The sequence below is a fragment of the Anser anser genome, assembly GCF_964211835.1.
Source record: "Anser anser genome assembly, chromosome: 1".
Lineage (NCBI taxonomy): Eukaryota > Metazoa > Chordata > Aves > Anseriformes > Anatidae > Anser > Anser anser.
In genome coordinates, this window is record NC_139720.1 from 1,853,158 (window position 1) to 1,868,024 (window position 14,867).

General features: G+C 55.0%; 2 protein-coding genes across 3 annotated transcripts; both read right to left on the minus strand.

Annotated features, from left to right (window-relative positions):
• Positions 1-152: 152 nt before the first annotated feature.
• LOC310888895 (tubulin alpha-1C chain-like) lies at positions 153-4,995 on the minus strand (the record flags this gene model as incomplete). 2 transcript variants are annotated; one of them, XM_083815919.1, is made up of 4 exons in its annotated part: positions 153-1,899; positions 2,691-2,839; positions 3,046-3,268; positions 4,846-4,995. In XM_083815919.1, the coding sequence occupies 4 exons, from the start codon at positions 4,846-4,848 to the stop codon at positions 934-936; spliced, it is 1,341 nt and encodes a 446-aa protein (XP_083672045.1). In that variant the 3' UTR covers positions 153-933. The 2 variants fall into 2 exon arrangements, with proteins under 2 accessions (XP_083672045.1, XP_083672044.1); XM_083815918.1 differs by lacking the exon at positions 4,846-4,995 and having other exon boundaries at positions 3,046-3,274.
• Positions 4,996-8,579: 3,584 nt separating this feature from the next.
• UCN3 (urocortin 3) lies at positions 8,580-13,393 on the minus strand. Its single transcript, XM_083815920.1, has 2 exons — positions 12,842-13,393; positions 8,580-9,986 (listed from the first exon to the last, which is right to left on the minus strand). The coding sequence occupies exon 2, from the start codon at positions 9,975-9,977 to the stop codon at positions 9,513-9,515; it is 465 nt and encodes a 154-aa protein (XP_083672046.1). The 5' UTR covers positions 9,978-9,986; positions 12,842-13,393; the 3' UTR covers positions 8,580-9,512.
• Between the last annotated feature and the right edge of the window lie 1,474 nt (positions 13,394-14,867).

Below are 14,867 nucleotides of genomic sequence, written 5' to 3' on the forward strand. Positions count from 1 at the left end.
TCAGCCCTTCAATTACAGCCCGAGTGCAGATCCAGCTTCCCTGCTGCATCCCAGCCAGCTCTTTGTCTTGGATCACTTGCTGGGAGGAGACTCCCCAGCAGAGTAATAACCTGCCTCAGTCCGGGGATCTGCAGAGATCAAGTTAAAACCCATTTTTCCAACTCATTACCTGTTCACAGGGACTGTGCTGTTGTGCCTGGGGGGCAGCCCTCACCCAGCACAAGAGGAAAGAAGTCTAACTGAGGAGACAGCTCCATGCTTTGGTGCCAAGCATGAGCTAGGACGTGGGTCAGATGCATTTGGAGGGGCCAACAGACAGCTGGATCATTTGAATTCTCATCTCCAGACTCAAAATTAGACTTGCAGGCAAGCCCAGCCCTGGCAGCCAGACATGGATTGCTTTAGCAGGGCTCTGTGTGGTGGTGGGGGACTGGAGAAAGCTGATCCCACTGCCTCGGAGAGGGCTGCAAGCTGGAAAGCCCAGAGCCAGCAGTGTTTTGGACAGGGAGAAGCCACAGGCAGCCAGTGCCTGAGTAGGATTGCTATCCCAGTGTTCATCTTAGCCCAGTAGTTTCCCTGCTGGGGAGGTGGCTCACATCCTGCTGTCACCTGCCCCAGTCTGCAGGGAAAAGCTCAGCATCACCAGGTGTGAAAGCCCCCGGTAGGGCTGCAGCAGCCAAGGCAGAAAAACCCCCTCCCATCCCACCAAGAGCAACTTTGGTGGCACACCAAGACAGGAGATGTTTCTGCTGGTCACCATTTATTTAGCCAAATTTGTGCATACACAAACCTTGACCAAAGGGTTGCTTTTAGCCAAGCTATAGTTTCCAAGTCACACTTTCTCAGACCAAGTCCGCAATTCCCTTCTCTGGAAGGAATCGCAGGACAAAAATACAAGACCTACTCACAATCCAAGCTGCTTCCCCACAGATGTTATTCAAACTCTTCTCCATCTGCTGAGTCCCTTCCAACCTCCTCATAATCCTTCTCCAGGGCAGCCAGGTCCTCCCTGGCCTCCGAGAACTCCCCCTCCTCCATGCCCTCGCCCACGTACCAGTGCACAAAGGCACGCTTGGCATACATCAGGTCAAACTTGTGGTCCAGGCGGGCCCACGCCTCAGCGATGGCCGTGGTGTTGCTCAGCATGCAGACAGCACGCTGCACCTTGGCCAGGTCCCCCCCAGGCACCACCGTGGGTGGCTGGTAGTTGATACCCACCTTGAAGCCTGTGGGGCACCAGTCCACAAACTGGATCGACCGGCGGGTTTTAATGGCCGCGATGGCAGCGTTCACGTCCTTGGGCACCACGTCACCCCGGTACAGCAGGCAGCACGCCATGTACTTGCCACGGCGCGGGTCACACTTCACCATCTGGTTGGAGAACTCAAAGCAAGCATTGGTGATCTCCGGCACCGACAGCTGCTCGTGGTAGGCTTTCTCTGCCGAGATGATGGGCGCATAGGTTGTGAGCGGGAAGTGTATCCGCGGGTAAGGCACCAGGTTGGTCTGGAACTCAGTCAGGTCAACGTTCAAGGCACCATCAAATCTCAAGGAGGCTGTGATGGAAGAGACGATCTGCCCAATGAGCCTGTTGAGGTTGGTGTAGGTGGGACGCTCGATGTCCAGGTTGCGGTTGCAGATGTCATAGATGGCCTCATTGTCCACCATGAAGGAGCAGTCCGAGTGCTCCAGGGTGGTGTGGGTGGTGAGGATGGAGTTGTAGGGCTCCACCACCGCTGTGGAGACCTGCGGGGCTGGGTACACGGAAAACTCCAGCTTGGACTTTTTGCTGTACTCCACAGAGAGCCGCTCCATGAGGAGGGAGGTGAACCCCGAGCCTGTGCCTCCCCCAAAGCTGTGGAAGACCAGGAACCCTTGGAGGCCGCTGCACTGGTCAGCCTGTAGCACCAGGGAAAGAGCCAGGACACCAAGTTACTAGAGTTCTTTTGGCCTCCTTGGACTTAAATTAAGCTTAAGTACTGCATTCAGCATCAAGTTTAAGGCCAGGTTGTTTACTACTGCTTTAACAACTTCCACTTCTAACAGAAGAAGTCTGTTAAACACAAATCCTTTTATTTTTTTTTTTTGTCATTGTTGAGATTGGCGCCTGGCCTGAATGATGTTTGGGGACAGACTCCTAATGTTAGGAGTCAAGAAAATAAGGAAGCCTTTGAAGGCCACTTAGGAGTTCTACCCAAATCAAGCATATCTTAGTGCTATCCCAGCACTTCTGAACTTATATAGGCACAAAACCTTACCCTTCAAGGGCAGCTGCACAGGGAAGGAGATGCCTAGGGGAAAACACCAGCCAGAAGCTGATCTGTAGCACTGGTTGCAATAAGATGTTCATTTGTGATCGCCAGACAGCTAAGTACCACAACAGCTGCCTTTTGAGTTGAACTACTGGAGACCAACTCAGGACTGACCCAGCAGATACTACACCCATAAGGGAAACCCATCTCCATCTTGCCTGGACATTTAAGCCACAGCTGCTTGTTCTCCTGCATAAGCTGGGTGCATGTTACCTCTTGTTTTCCCCTCATGTTCCAACAAGGGCAACATACACCCACATGCATCTCATTGTGCTGTTCCAGGTCAATCTGCCAAAGATGCACCCACACCATTGCCTCCCTTGATGGCCAAGGCAACAACAGAATGCTAATGCAGGAGACCCTTCATAGCATTGTTACCATTTTACGAGCCCTATCAACAACAGGGTCGATGATCTCCTTCCCAATGGTGTAGTGGCCCCGAGCATAGTTGTTGGCAGCGTCTTCTTTGCCACTGATGAGCTGCTCCGGGTGGAAGAGTGTGCGGTAGGTCCCAGTCCTGATCCCATCTGGAAGAAGTTGAGATCAGGTTGACAATTTCATGGTTGTCACGAGCATTGTCCGCCAGATTATTCGCATTTGTTTAGATGCAATTTCATATAGAAGCTAGTAGCCTCACCAGGAGTTTAGATGGCCAACAGTGCATGCCAGATCAGAGAAGGTGACACCCTCCCACCCCCCCCAGTAGGAGGGCTGGGGACCTTCCACCACTTACCAATGACAGTAGGCTCCAAGTCAACAAATATTGCTCTGGGCACGTGCTTCCCTGAGCCTGTCTCACTGAAGAAGGTCCCAAAGGAAGAGTCTGTTCGCCCTGAGGATGCCTCGGAGGAGATGATGCCATCTGGCTGGATCCCGTGCTCCAGACAATACAGTTCCCAGCAGGAATTGCCCATCTGGACACCAGCCTGGCCAATGTGAATAGAAATGCACTCCCTCTGCATTGGGAGTGGAGAGAGGAGGAGGTTATGAGTGTGCACTGAGGAATAAGGCAAAAGCTGGCTTTTCTGGGTGTCTTTATGTAGCATATGGCCCAGAGCCTACGTATAAGAAGGACATCATCCCAGCTTGGTGGCAGCCAGGACATTTTCTCCACAGTAGGCACCCAAGAGATACTGACCTAGCACAAACTACGCGTTAGCCCTTCAGAGAGATGTTGCAACCTCCCACCAAGGCAGATCAGATGCAGAGATTAGGGCTTTGTGGTAGGTCCCCATGCATCCCAGGGCTGTCATTACATTGCACAACAGCCCCGTTCCCAGGAGCTGGATGCAGAGCAGAGCTGCTGGATCTGCAGCACGCCAAGGCTGCCGAGTCGAGCTGCTCGTGGTTCCCCTTCACCCTGCCTTGGGGCAGAAGGCAGGGCACTGCAGCCTTCCCAGATGCTTCACCTAGTGCTCCCAGCCGGGGAGGAGGGCATGATCCTGCCCAGCCAGCCTTGGTCCAAACACTTTCCCCCACCACAGAGAGGGGAAGGTTGGAAGGGACCTCTGGAGGTAGAGGCTGGCCTCCCCATCCAGATGGGCAGCTGTAGAAGACCACTGCCGGGAGAGGCCCCTCGCTGTTGGGCTCCACATGTTGACTTGCAGAGCAGTTCCTCATCTCCCTTTAGATTAAAGGCAGCCATGCAGGAGCTGCTGGCTGGAGGGGATCCAAGGACTGAGGAGCAGGGACTAGTTATTCACCTTCTCTAGACAAGACCTAGCCATTGCCCTGTGAAGCAACTGCTCATGGCTTGAGCCTAAGAGAGACCTTAAGTAGCGTATAGGGAGCTGTTGAACTCCTTGACACAGGAGACTATAAAAAAAAAGTCAAGCTTTTGGGTACAAAGAGACTGGACTAGAGATATCCACAGAGGGTTAGTAGAAGAAAACACAAATATCTAACTGGAGAAGTCCCAGCCCGCAAGATGTTTAAGGTAAGTAAGCTTATCTAAAACTTTCCCAAAGCCTGCCCTCACCATGTGCTTTTAGTTGGGGCCTGGACAGGACATGGGGTTGGAACCCTAGCACAGCCCCAGCCTCAACAGCCCCCACACCAGGCCCAGCACAGGGGTGCTGAACCCATCTCCCCCAAGACCAGAGCATCACCCCCTTCTCCAGGTCTGCCCCAGCCCCACAGCAGCACCAGAGGGACACCCAGCTTAGTCCCATCCAGCCACCAGCCCCACATCCTTTGGGGGTGCCCTCACACAGGGGATATTTGCAGGTCTGAAGGCGGCAGCAGCAGCAGGGGAGCCCTCCCCAGGTGAGGAGGAGGAAGATATGAGGCTTGCAAACCCAACCCAGCCCTAGAAACCTCCCCAGGCACCAGCTGAGCACCCCAGGAGCCCTTCCTCCAGGTCTCATGTGCTGCCCCCAACCCACAGCCACTTTCCCCCAAGGAAAACCCCCATCCACAGACAAGACACCTAGCAAGAAGAAAGGAAGCTTCCTCCAGCTCCAGTCTCCTGCAGAGCTGGAGAGGACCAAGCAGAGCCACCAGAAAACAAACCCAAGACCCCACAACTACTCACCATATCTCTGCCCCACCAAGGCTCCTCACAAAAACCCAAGCCCACCTCACTGACAGCACCCCTGGCCCCTGTGCTGGGGGCTTTTATAGCAGGTGGAGCTGGGCTCGCTCTCACCAGGCTCCCTCCTGGCTCCTGCTCCACCTGTGGGCCAAGTTCTCAGGTGTTGCTGCCCCCGAGGGACTGCGGTGTGAGGCAATGAGGTGCTTTGAAGGACTTGCTCCTGGGGAGCCCGAACTTTCTTTAGCCTTTTAAATCCTCATTTAGCTTTTCCTGTGAGGTCTCTCTTGTCTTTTTGCACTTTCTGCAAATTCAGAAGACGTTCAAATGTTTGTTTGGGGGGAGTATCTGGGTTAATCTGAGTTGGTTATTTTTAATGAAAAAAAAAAAAAAGAAAACGCTGATGTTAATTTTTACAAATTTCTTTGCAACTTTCAGGACTGGAAATTGATTCCTATTCTCTGCCCCAATTCTCTGAATGCATACGTTGAATCTCCTGTATCGCCTGGGGATGGAGAGGAGTTGCAGGCTGGGGCTCCTGCCTCAGGGCAACGTCCCGGGGCTGGGATGGCTTCTCCAGCATTGGTACCACGAGAAAGCCAGGCTGTCCCAGCTCCAGGGCAGCTCCAGAGCCACAAAAGCAATGTGGCTCCCCTGGCCGTGCCTGAATTTTGCAGCATCCCACATCTTGGCCCCAAAACACCCACGGTGTAGGGCCTGGAGCTCTCCCAGACCCCCTATGGGACTAGGTCCTGCTGCCAGAGGGGAGTGTGCTGGGAGATAGGACTGCTGTGTGCCTCAGTTTCCCCTACCTAAAATAGGCATAGCAGTTGTTACATGGCAAAAAAGTCCCCAGAGATGCTGTGGCTGTGACGTGGCGCTGATGGATGTCCTGGAGGACCTGAAAGAGCCATGGAGATGGTACATGGCTCAGCACCACGTTGGGGAGGCACCAATGAGACCATCACACTGCAAATGGACAATGGTTTTATTTCTCTATACAGCACACACCAAAGCAAGAAACTCACTGACACGGATGTCCCAGAAACACAAGTTTTAAAATGTGAGCTAGAGCCAAGACATGGGGACTGGCTCTGGTCCACCGGGCATGGTTGGGTCTCGCCCTGTCCCACCACCTTCTTGGGACCAGCAGGAGGATTGAGGCCTGTCAAGGGGGAGAGCAGAAAATGGGACGTGCTGGGGAGGTTTAGCAGCTCTGGGGCTCCTCAAAAGCTGAGTTTTTTCCTTAAAGAGTGGCCAGGATGTGGCATTGGCAGCAAGGAAAGGTCTTCAGGGTGGTTAGTGTTTGTTGGGAATGGGGGCAGCTTCTCACCCTCCTCGAGAAAACGGCGCTGACTTTTGCACCTTGATGTGCTCCTGCCCGTGACACCAGGCCAGGACACCCCAGGAGCAGGCCAGGACAGCCAAAATGCAGGACAGCTCACCCCAGGAACAGGATGGGACATCTCCAGGGCAGGACAGGACATCCCATCCCAGGAGGAGGCCTCGTGGCACCAGGGGTGGCTCCCCATAGGTGTCCCTACAGCCTGAAGTGCATCTCACCCCCTGCTTAGGGCTCAGCTCCTGAGGCCTCTGCAAGGCCACCACGTCCCCAAGTGCCTCAGGACAATTCTCCCCATGGTCACTGCTGTAAATCGTCTTTGTTTTTCTAGCCAAAACCCCATGGATGTGAACGCAGGCACCGTCCCACTCGGCAGGGGAATATTTTTGGCCAGATGCTCAATGCCTGTTGAGTTATACAGCCCGAATTCCTTCCTCAGCCAGACGGGCATGGGGCCTCCTTGGTCCCTGGAGGGGAGTCAGGACCTGCTGTCCTCGGGGAGTTGCCAAAATCACTTCAACACCTCTGGTTTGGCCTGATGTGGGTTGGCAATATAAACATTGGCATGTGAGCATTGGCACGTGGAAGAAGAGAAAGAGGGCTAGGGGGTCCCTGGAGGCCAGGGGAGAGCTGGATGTTTGGGTGAGGATTATGAAGAGGGTGGGAGGGACCTGGCGGTGGAAACGGAGGGATCTGTTGGTCTGAGTGAGCCCACAGCAGCTGTGCACCCACACTTTGCTCAGGGAAGCCCACCTTTTCCAGTGCAATACCAGATTTGGGGTTTCATCCCTGCACAAAGTGGTAGGAAAGACCAAATCCTCATCTGGCTTTCACCAAACTGCACATCTCACCCAAACAGCAAGGCTGCCCTTCCTAAGCCTTGGATCCCCACGCTCCCAGCCCCAGGCGGTGGCTGGTGGAGACCTCAGTGCTCCTGTTTGCATCCAGCTTCCTCGGGAAATCTGGCTCCTCTGACCTCTACCTATGTCTCGTCCCCTCCAAGCAAGAAGGAGGGTTAATTTTGGAAAGGTTTGTCCACGGCAGCGCCGGGTACAGGTGAGACTCCCCCAGGGGGATGCAGGTGGGGACGGAGGACCTCTGCTTTCCCCATCACTTGCCATCAGCTGGTACCTGCTGGCCCCATCTCAGCTTTGCACGTGCAGGCACAGCCTGGTGCTAGCAAACACCTTGGGCCCACCCGCTCCCATGGTGTGGTTTCAGTGTTAATTGTTTTGTTAATGGGGAGCAGGAGAAAGAGCCAATGCGAGCCCTAGGGATGGGATGTTTGGATTTCCAGGCAGTAGCTTGGGGATATTCCCCTCATCTAAGCTGCTGCTGGCCAGCATGTCCCATCCCTTTGGGAACATCACAGCCATGTGGACTCCGACCAGGGCTGGTGCAGGTCCCCATGGGAGCTGGTGGTAGGGAAAAGCCTCTTCCCAGCCTGGGCCAGTGTTTTACTGGAGCTCACTGGGAAGCAGAGGGGAAATCCACCCAGAGCAATGACTTCTTAACTCTGAGCAAAGGCTCCTATAGACAGCCTGATGCATTGGAAAGGCTGAGTCCAGACAGCTTGGGACACCTCTGGCCAACCCACAAAGGGACACGAGCACGTCTGGCCGGGTGTCTGGCCAGGTCTGACCTTGCTCTGTCCTGCCCTGCCTGGCCAGATGCATGTGGGCACTGTGCCTCAGCTTCCCCAGGTGTAAAATCGGGACAGCGACTGTGCACTGCTGAACAAGAGCTCAGTGTACTGACGGGGGATGGACATGTAGGTTGTTGGGCCATAAAATATATAAAGCTGTATATAAATGTATATAAAGGGCCATATAGTTCAAGGCCAGAGGAGACTGCAACAAGGAAAGACCTCACTGGTCCGTCCTCAGCCCCAGGGTGGAGGAAGGAGGTGGTCATGGCACAGAGATGCTGTTGGCATGTTGGTGTGTTGCCTGCTGGAGATGTGTGTACGAGGGGGAGATGCTGGAGGATCTGGTGTATTTATATGATTTTTTCTTTTCAGGCTTCAAATTCTGGTCCTAAGTCCCAGGGCTGTGGTCAACTAGGAGTTCTGGCCACCCAAACATGGGCTTGCTGGGGATGAATCCAGCTGTGCTACCTCCTCTGGGTGCTCAGAGGAGGGATGTAGAGGAGATGCCTCCATCTATGTCCCTGCATACGTCTGGTGGGTCCGTCTGCCAACCCTTCCACTAGAGACCTGTCCCCTGCAATGTCCCACCTGGGGGGCTCCCTGGATGAGGCTGGTGGGAGACGTTGGCTGCTATTGGCAAATGTCTCCTGGAGAAGGAGAGCCAAATTTCTCACCACCTCCCCAGTTTCCCTCCACATGCTGGGATGGAGGAAAGGAGATGGGAGTATCATCTTGGAGGCGGGCTGGGAGGTGAAGAGAGGAGGGGATTTGGAGGAAGGGATGAATAGTCCAAGGTGAAGGGGTGGGCACTGAGTGAGCTGGGGCTTGATGGAAGGTGGGCAAAGGGGAGCAGGTTGAGTAGGGTGGTTTGGCAGGGATGTGAAGGGGGACCTCACGCACCTGGATTTGCACGGAGGTCTGCCAGGAAATGCAGAATGGTGGGGATGGACAACACGGACAGACCCAAGGGTGGGTCTGAAGTGGCTGGGGAGGAACCTGCAACTCTTGGGGTCCAAACTCACCTCGAACAACGGCGGAGAGAGGCAAAGCCACCCCGCATCCTGGAGATGCTCCTGAAGGACTACGTGGATGGGGGGTGATGGCCTCCTGGCTGAAGGTGTTGGTGAGGAAATGGGTGGTTGCAGGCCGGCTTTAAAATCTAGACAGTGCCCAGCAGGACAAACTGGGAAATCCCTCCTGAGATCCCCTGGACAGTCTTGGTTTTCCCTTCCTGATGCAGCAATGATTGTGTACGGGGATGTGTGTTGGGGGATGTGGGAGAGAGTAGGGCCTGGGTTGAGATAGGCCAGGTGGAGCTGGAGGGAGGTTTTGGAAAGGCCCTGAATGAGCATCTGGGGGAGGTGACGGGAGAACAACGCGTTGGAAACTCAAGAGACTGTAGCTTTAATCGGGACCTTCCCACGGTGACACGTCCCCTTGCCCTGCTGCGGACACCAGCCTCTTCCCCACGTGTGGAAATGTCCAGGAGGAGGAATTGGGGGGAGATCGGGAAGGAGAGAAGGAGGAAGAAGAGATATGAAAGTTAGGTAGCTCTATGGGTCAAAAATATACAATACTGCTATCGTACACGGCTGTCAGTCCCCTCTGGCCGGCAGGCCGGGGCCGGGTGGTGGCCCCGTGTGCCCAGCTCTGCTCCGAGTCCCCCCGGCCCCACGGGGGTCACTTTCGCCGCCCGATTTGGGCCATGAGGTGCGCGTTGGCCGCGGCCTTCGCCCGCAAGTTCTTGGCTTTGGCGATGTTGAAGAGGATGTTCATGATGTTGGTGGGGACGTCGAGGGAGAGGGTGACCTTGGTGCGGCGGTCGCTCTTGGCCCGGTTCTGGTACGTCTTCCCCTTCACCTGCGCCTGGGAGGTGTATTTGTAATGGCCTTCCCCAGGGAATGTCCTTTTCCCTCTGTCTTCCTCTGCCTCCTCCTCCTCCTCCTTGGACGCCTCCTCTGATGGGTGGTAGTCGTAGCCACGCTTGTCCAAGACGGCGTTTTCCTCCGGGAGGCTCTTCTGGGCCTCAGCGAGGGCCGCGTTGAGGCAGCTGAAGATGGAGGCGGCGTTGTAGAGGCGGAGGGCCCGGCTGGTCTCGGTGGCACAGAGGAGGGCGAGGAGGAGCAGCAGCTTGGCGTGGGGCATGGCGGTGGCCTGCCCGGCGGAGAGACCGAGGGGAGGGCAGAGATGGACATAAGCTTCCCCAGGGGGCCCAGCACCACTGTCCCCCCGTCCTCCCATGTCCCAGCCTCCTGGGTTCACCTCCCAGATCCCACCCAAGGTCCCAGCTAATGCTTAGGGGAATGAGCTGCCTCGGGGCCTCCTCCTCCAAGATGCAATGCCCAAACCCTTTTTTTGGGGGGGTACTGGGTGTGAGGTGGGATCTCCCAGGTGCTTTGCAAGGCTGAAACCTCTGTGGAGGAGGGGATTTGGCCATCTCCTTGTTGAAATGCAACTGCCTGTTGCAGGAGAACTTGTTTCTCCTGTGGGCACCTCATTGGGGCAATCCTGTTGCAGTCCCCGTGAAGCCCTCTCCACCTTGCTAATGCCTCCACTGTGTGTGCCACCAGTTGGTGTAAAGGTGAGTTTTCCTTCCAGCTCCTCTCTGGTCCACCTGAAGCCACCAGAGACGTTTCTGTGCTCTTTGAAGAATTGCCTGTCCCAACCACTCCCCCAGGCTGGTCTGAAAAGGTCATGGCAAGCCAGGTACAGGGGGCTCTGGTACTGGGGGTGATCTGCCACCCATCCTACATGAAGTCCCTGTGTCCCCTCTCCAGCCCTGCTCTGGGGTTCCCCTTTACCCCATGGCTCCATCACCAGGACCCCTCCACCCCGGGTGCAGGACAGGTTGCCCCATCTGATGGCATGGAGTTCCCCCACGGACAGCCCTGTCTGGGGGACCTTGGGGCACCTCCAACATCATGACAGCAGCATCACTCCCTGCTCAAAATACGGTCGTTTTGGGGCCCCAAGGAGGCTGAAAATCTTGGAATAACCCCCGTGCTGTGCAAAACCTCCCTGTCTCCAAGTCCTGCCTCTCTGGGAAGCAACCCATCTCCCTATACACCCACCCATCTGCTCCGTAGGGCCCCCTAAAAGTCCACAGGGGATTTTCCGGGGGGGTCTTTGCCTTTACCGAGGGCAGACGAGTGTCCCCACCGAGGGCTGGAGGTGGGCTGCCATTCCCAATCATCTGGCCCCATCTTGTGGCAAGCTCACCGCACGACAAGGTGCAGAAGTCCCCTTGGGTGGGGAAACCTCGCTTGGGTCCTTCTAGGGTGGATGTCCCCCAAAATCCGATCACCCCCTTATCTCCAGGAGCCTTGTACCTGCTCTCCTGCTACCGAGTCACAGCCTCTAAATCGGTGTCTCTTTGCCCTTTGCTGGCAGTTTGGTGGAGATAAGGGCATGTTCACCCCCTGTTAGCTCTGCCCTCGTTGCCCCTCTCAGGGAGAGGTTGGGGCAGATTTGTCCCCTTAGCTCTGCCCTGTCTCCAGACAGGAGATGGTTAGAAAAAGACCCAGGCAGTGCTGGCAAAATCAGTGCTGTAGGATGGGGATCAAAACCAATCCCAGGCACACAACACCCCTGTGATGGAGATCTGGAGCCTGAAGCTCTCCTTCCTTCAGCCCCAAATCTGAAATTTAAATCCTGGGGCTTAGCATTTGCTTGCAAAAGCTTAATAGGACAAGCATCTTTCTTCCGCCCCAAAGCAGATGCATTTCAGCCCCAGATGATGCAGCCACCCCAGCAAACTCCTTGTGGTCCCTGCTAGCAGGATAGGGGAGATCAAGGCATGAACTTAGAAACCTCCATCCTTCCTCACCCCTGCCTGCAGCCCCTGCTCCCCCGGGGACCGTGCATGTCGCCAAGCTGCCACCCGAATAGCGGGAAGGGCTCTGAGAGCGCTGCTGGCGGGGAGCTGAGCTGCTTTGCGAAGCCGCTGCCCTCTCCGAGCAGCATCTCCCCGCTGCCTTGCCTCCCCCCGGTACTGAAATGGGCGGTTTGGCTCCATGGGCATTTGCTGCTCAGCAAAACTCTTTGGGACCCTCAGCTGAGCAAGGGAAAAGGCAGGACAAAAAGCAAGGCAAAGCAGCAAGGAAATTCAGCGTCCAGAGAGCAACAGCTACTTTTTAATATATATACATATTTTCACAGGGGTTTTACTCCCCTGCCAGAAAGTTTTTTTGGATTGCTTCTAGAAAAAGCTGAAAGTGGATCCCCCTCACCTCCCAAAAAAAGCAGGAAAAGAAGAAAAACCTGCCTGCGGCAGAGCTGAGCAAGTCGGAGTTAAATCTGCTGCTGCCGGAGGGTGACCCGCGGGTGGAAATTGCCGGGACGCCCGTGAGCGATTTCCAGGCATTACGGTGAGATGGAGCCAGCAGCCCCGGCAGGACAGCTCTGCCTCTTGGCTTCGGGGAGAAAAGTAAATCACTCCAGCGGGGCAGCTCTGGCAAACTGGGGACGAAGCTATTTGCTCCTCGGCAGCAAAGGCACCGCATTAAGCTGAGTTTTTTTTTTTTTTTTTTTTTTTTTCCCCATCAAAAAGTAAGTCTGGAGTAAAATAACGGAGCGGATGAGACCTGTAAGACTTTTAAAACTTTCTGTCTGATGCCACTTTTGCTTCCCTAACGAATGCCTCCTGATGATGCTGATTCCCAGGGCTCCGAAATCCAGGCTGAACCGACGTGGACGGGGCTGTGCCCTCCTCTCCCCTCGCCCCTTTAACATCAGCAGCGATTTGTGTCCCCACTTCCAGATTTCCAAACCCTTCCCCTGCCTGATCTACCTCCAAAAATTGTTATAATAACCCAAAAGATATTTCACTGGTGGTGGTGGCGGGGAGTCTCTTACAGTATTTTCAACTGCTTTTCCCTACCCTGCTCTTTTTTTCTTTTTTTCCTTGCAGAGAAACGTGGAACCTGATCTCCCAAGGAAAGAAATGAAATATTTAAAGTTTGTGCAAATGAAGCCGGCTGCTGGTTAATAAATGAAATCCAGGCACTCACCTGGCAGTCCTCGGTGCTCGGGATGGGAAGGGGCTGCTGCTCGCTCGGCTGTCTCACTCCGAGGAGAGAGGCATCAGGCGCCTTCCCCTGAACTTCTGCACCCTCGCTTTTCTTTTATTGTTATTAAGAGGGCTGTGATATTTTTTCTCTCTATGGAAACGCTTTTCCCCTCCCTTGTGTATATATAAAAATGAGTGATCACGGGGTTTGAGTCGTAACTCCAGACGTGGAGCCTTCGTTTGGGCATGATTTCATTAAAATGAAATCAGAGGGAGCTGGCAACGTCACGGGGCCGGCGGTGCCTCTCCCCATTCAGAAAGAGGAAAAGGGGGGCAAAAAAGACCTCTGAACCCGACGACCCGCTGAGAGTCACCCGAAAACGGGGCTGTCGTCAGCGCTGGGACTTTGCAGGATCACGCAGACACGTTTCCCCCGCTCCTCCAGGTAGCTGAGCACTCCCTGCGAGGGTATTTTAAATGCAGAAGGTTTTTGTGGCCCCTAAGGATGCCTGTTTTCAGCATTGATGAGCAGCAATGAGCAGCGTTATCCCAATCATTTGGGCTTCTCTTTGATGCCTGGGGCTGCTGCAGCAGCTTGGCAGGGTTTTCCCCAGTGTAGTGCCCTAAAGCCCCAAAAACTCTCCAGACCCCCTGAGGTCCAGCAGAATTAACTCAGATTGCCCCGAGGCAGCAGCCAAGAAAAGAAACCCAGTCCAGTGGTCCCAGTATTGCTCCAGTCCTGGTGGGATCAGTGAGGTCTCCTGCAATGCCTCACGGTGCTGGTTTGCGAGCAGAAATGGGTTTGTGCTGCCAAGAGGACGGGGATGGAGATCTCCCTGCTGGAAACATGCGGTCCTGGGCTGGGGCATCCCAAGAAGTCAGGTTCCTGGTGAAGGATCCTCCCAAGGCTGGGCTGGGGGCTCCTGGTGGACCAGGGAAGGAACAAATCCCACCCGGGGAAAGCCCTCTGAGCCCCCCACAAAGGTCGTGGCAGCCAGAAGTCACTCTGGGTGGGCTCGGAGTGACGGTGAGGAGACGTTCTCGCTCCTGGATCACAGCAGTGGTCACGGGTGCTTTTTGGAGAAACGGAGCTGTGATCTTCTTGGATGAGCATCTCTGAGCTTCTCACCCAGCCCTTGAAGTTGCTGCCCATCACCTGCGACTGGTGACAGTGGGAGCTCCCAGTTGGCTTCAATCCCTGGTAGAACATTTTCCCCTTGACCACCGCCAGCTGTTGGCTGAGACACATCGGTCCCATCGCTCCAGCAATTCACTCTTTTCATTTTCACTTGAAGCTTCCATCTCCTGGACTGACGTCTCCATTTCCCCTCCTTCAATGAGACCTGGAAGGCAAATCCATGGAGCCTTTGGTCACCAAACCTGCTTGCAGAAGTCCATGCAAAAACCTGGAAGGGAAACACCGTCGGAAGGAACCACCACCCTGCTCCTTCCCGGCAAGAGCGAGGGAAGCCACGGCCCGCAGTCCTCGCTCCTCTAGCTCCAGCAAACTCTTGCAGACCCATTTATTGTAGCGGGATGAGCTTCCTCTAAGGGCTGCCAGGTCCCCGGTGCTGCCGAAAACCTTCAGCTCACCTTGCGTGGCGAGGAAGCAGTGATGGATGGGAGCTATTTCCAAAGGGTCCCTGGTGGTGGAGCTCCATTAAAAATGATTTCCCTTTGCTCTCGTTGCAGATAGGCGAGTGCTGATTCTCAGCAACCTTCGGCTCCCTCAGGTCGTGTCCTGCCTTTCCTCGGCCTTGGTGGGGCGAGAAGGGCTTGAGTCAGCACCGGTAGCTGGTGTCTTAATGAGCATTGGTGGACCAGGTGGTACCACAGCCCTGAAGCTTGGAAGAAGTTACCTAAAGCTTTTTAAGGTGCACGCAATGCCTCGGTTGGACTGAGCACCTCGGATGAGGTGGCTCCACCTCAACCCCTGTGGAGGAAGGCTTTGTGCCTGGGGTGTTTCTGTCCCCTTGTGCCTCCTTGGAGAGATGTGGTCTGCATCTTCTTGCTCCCCGGAGGCTTCA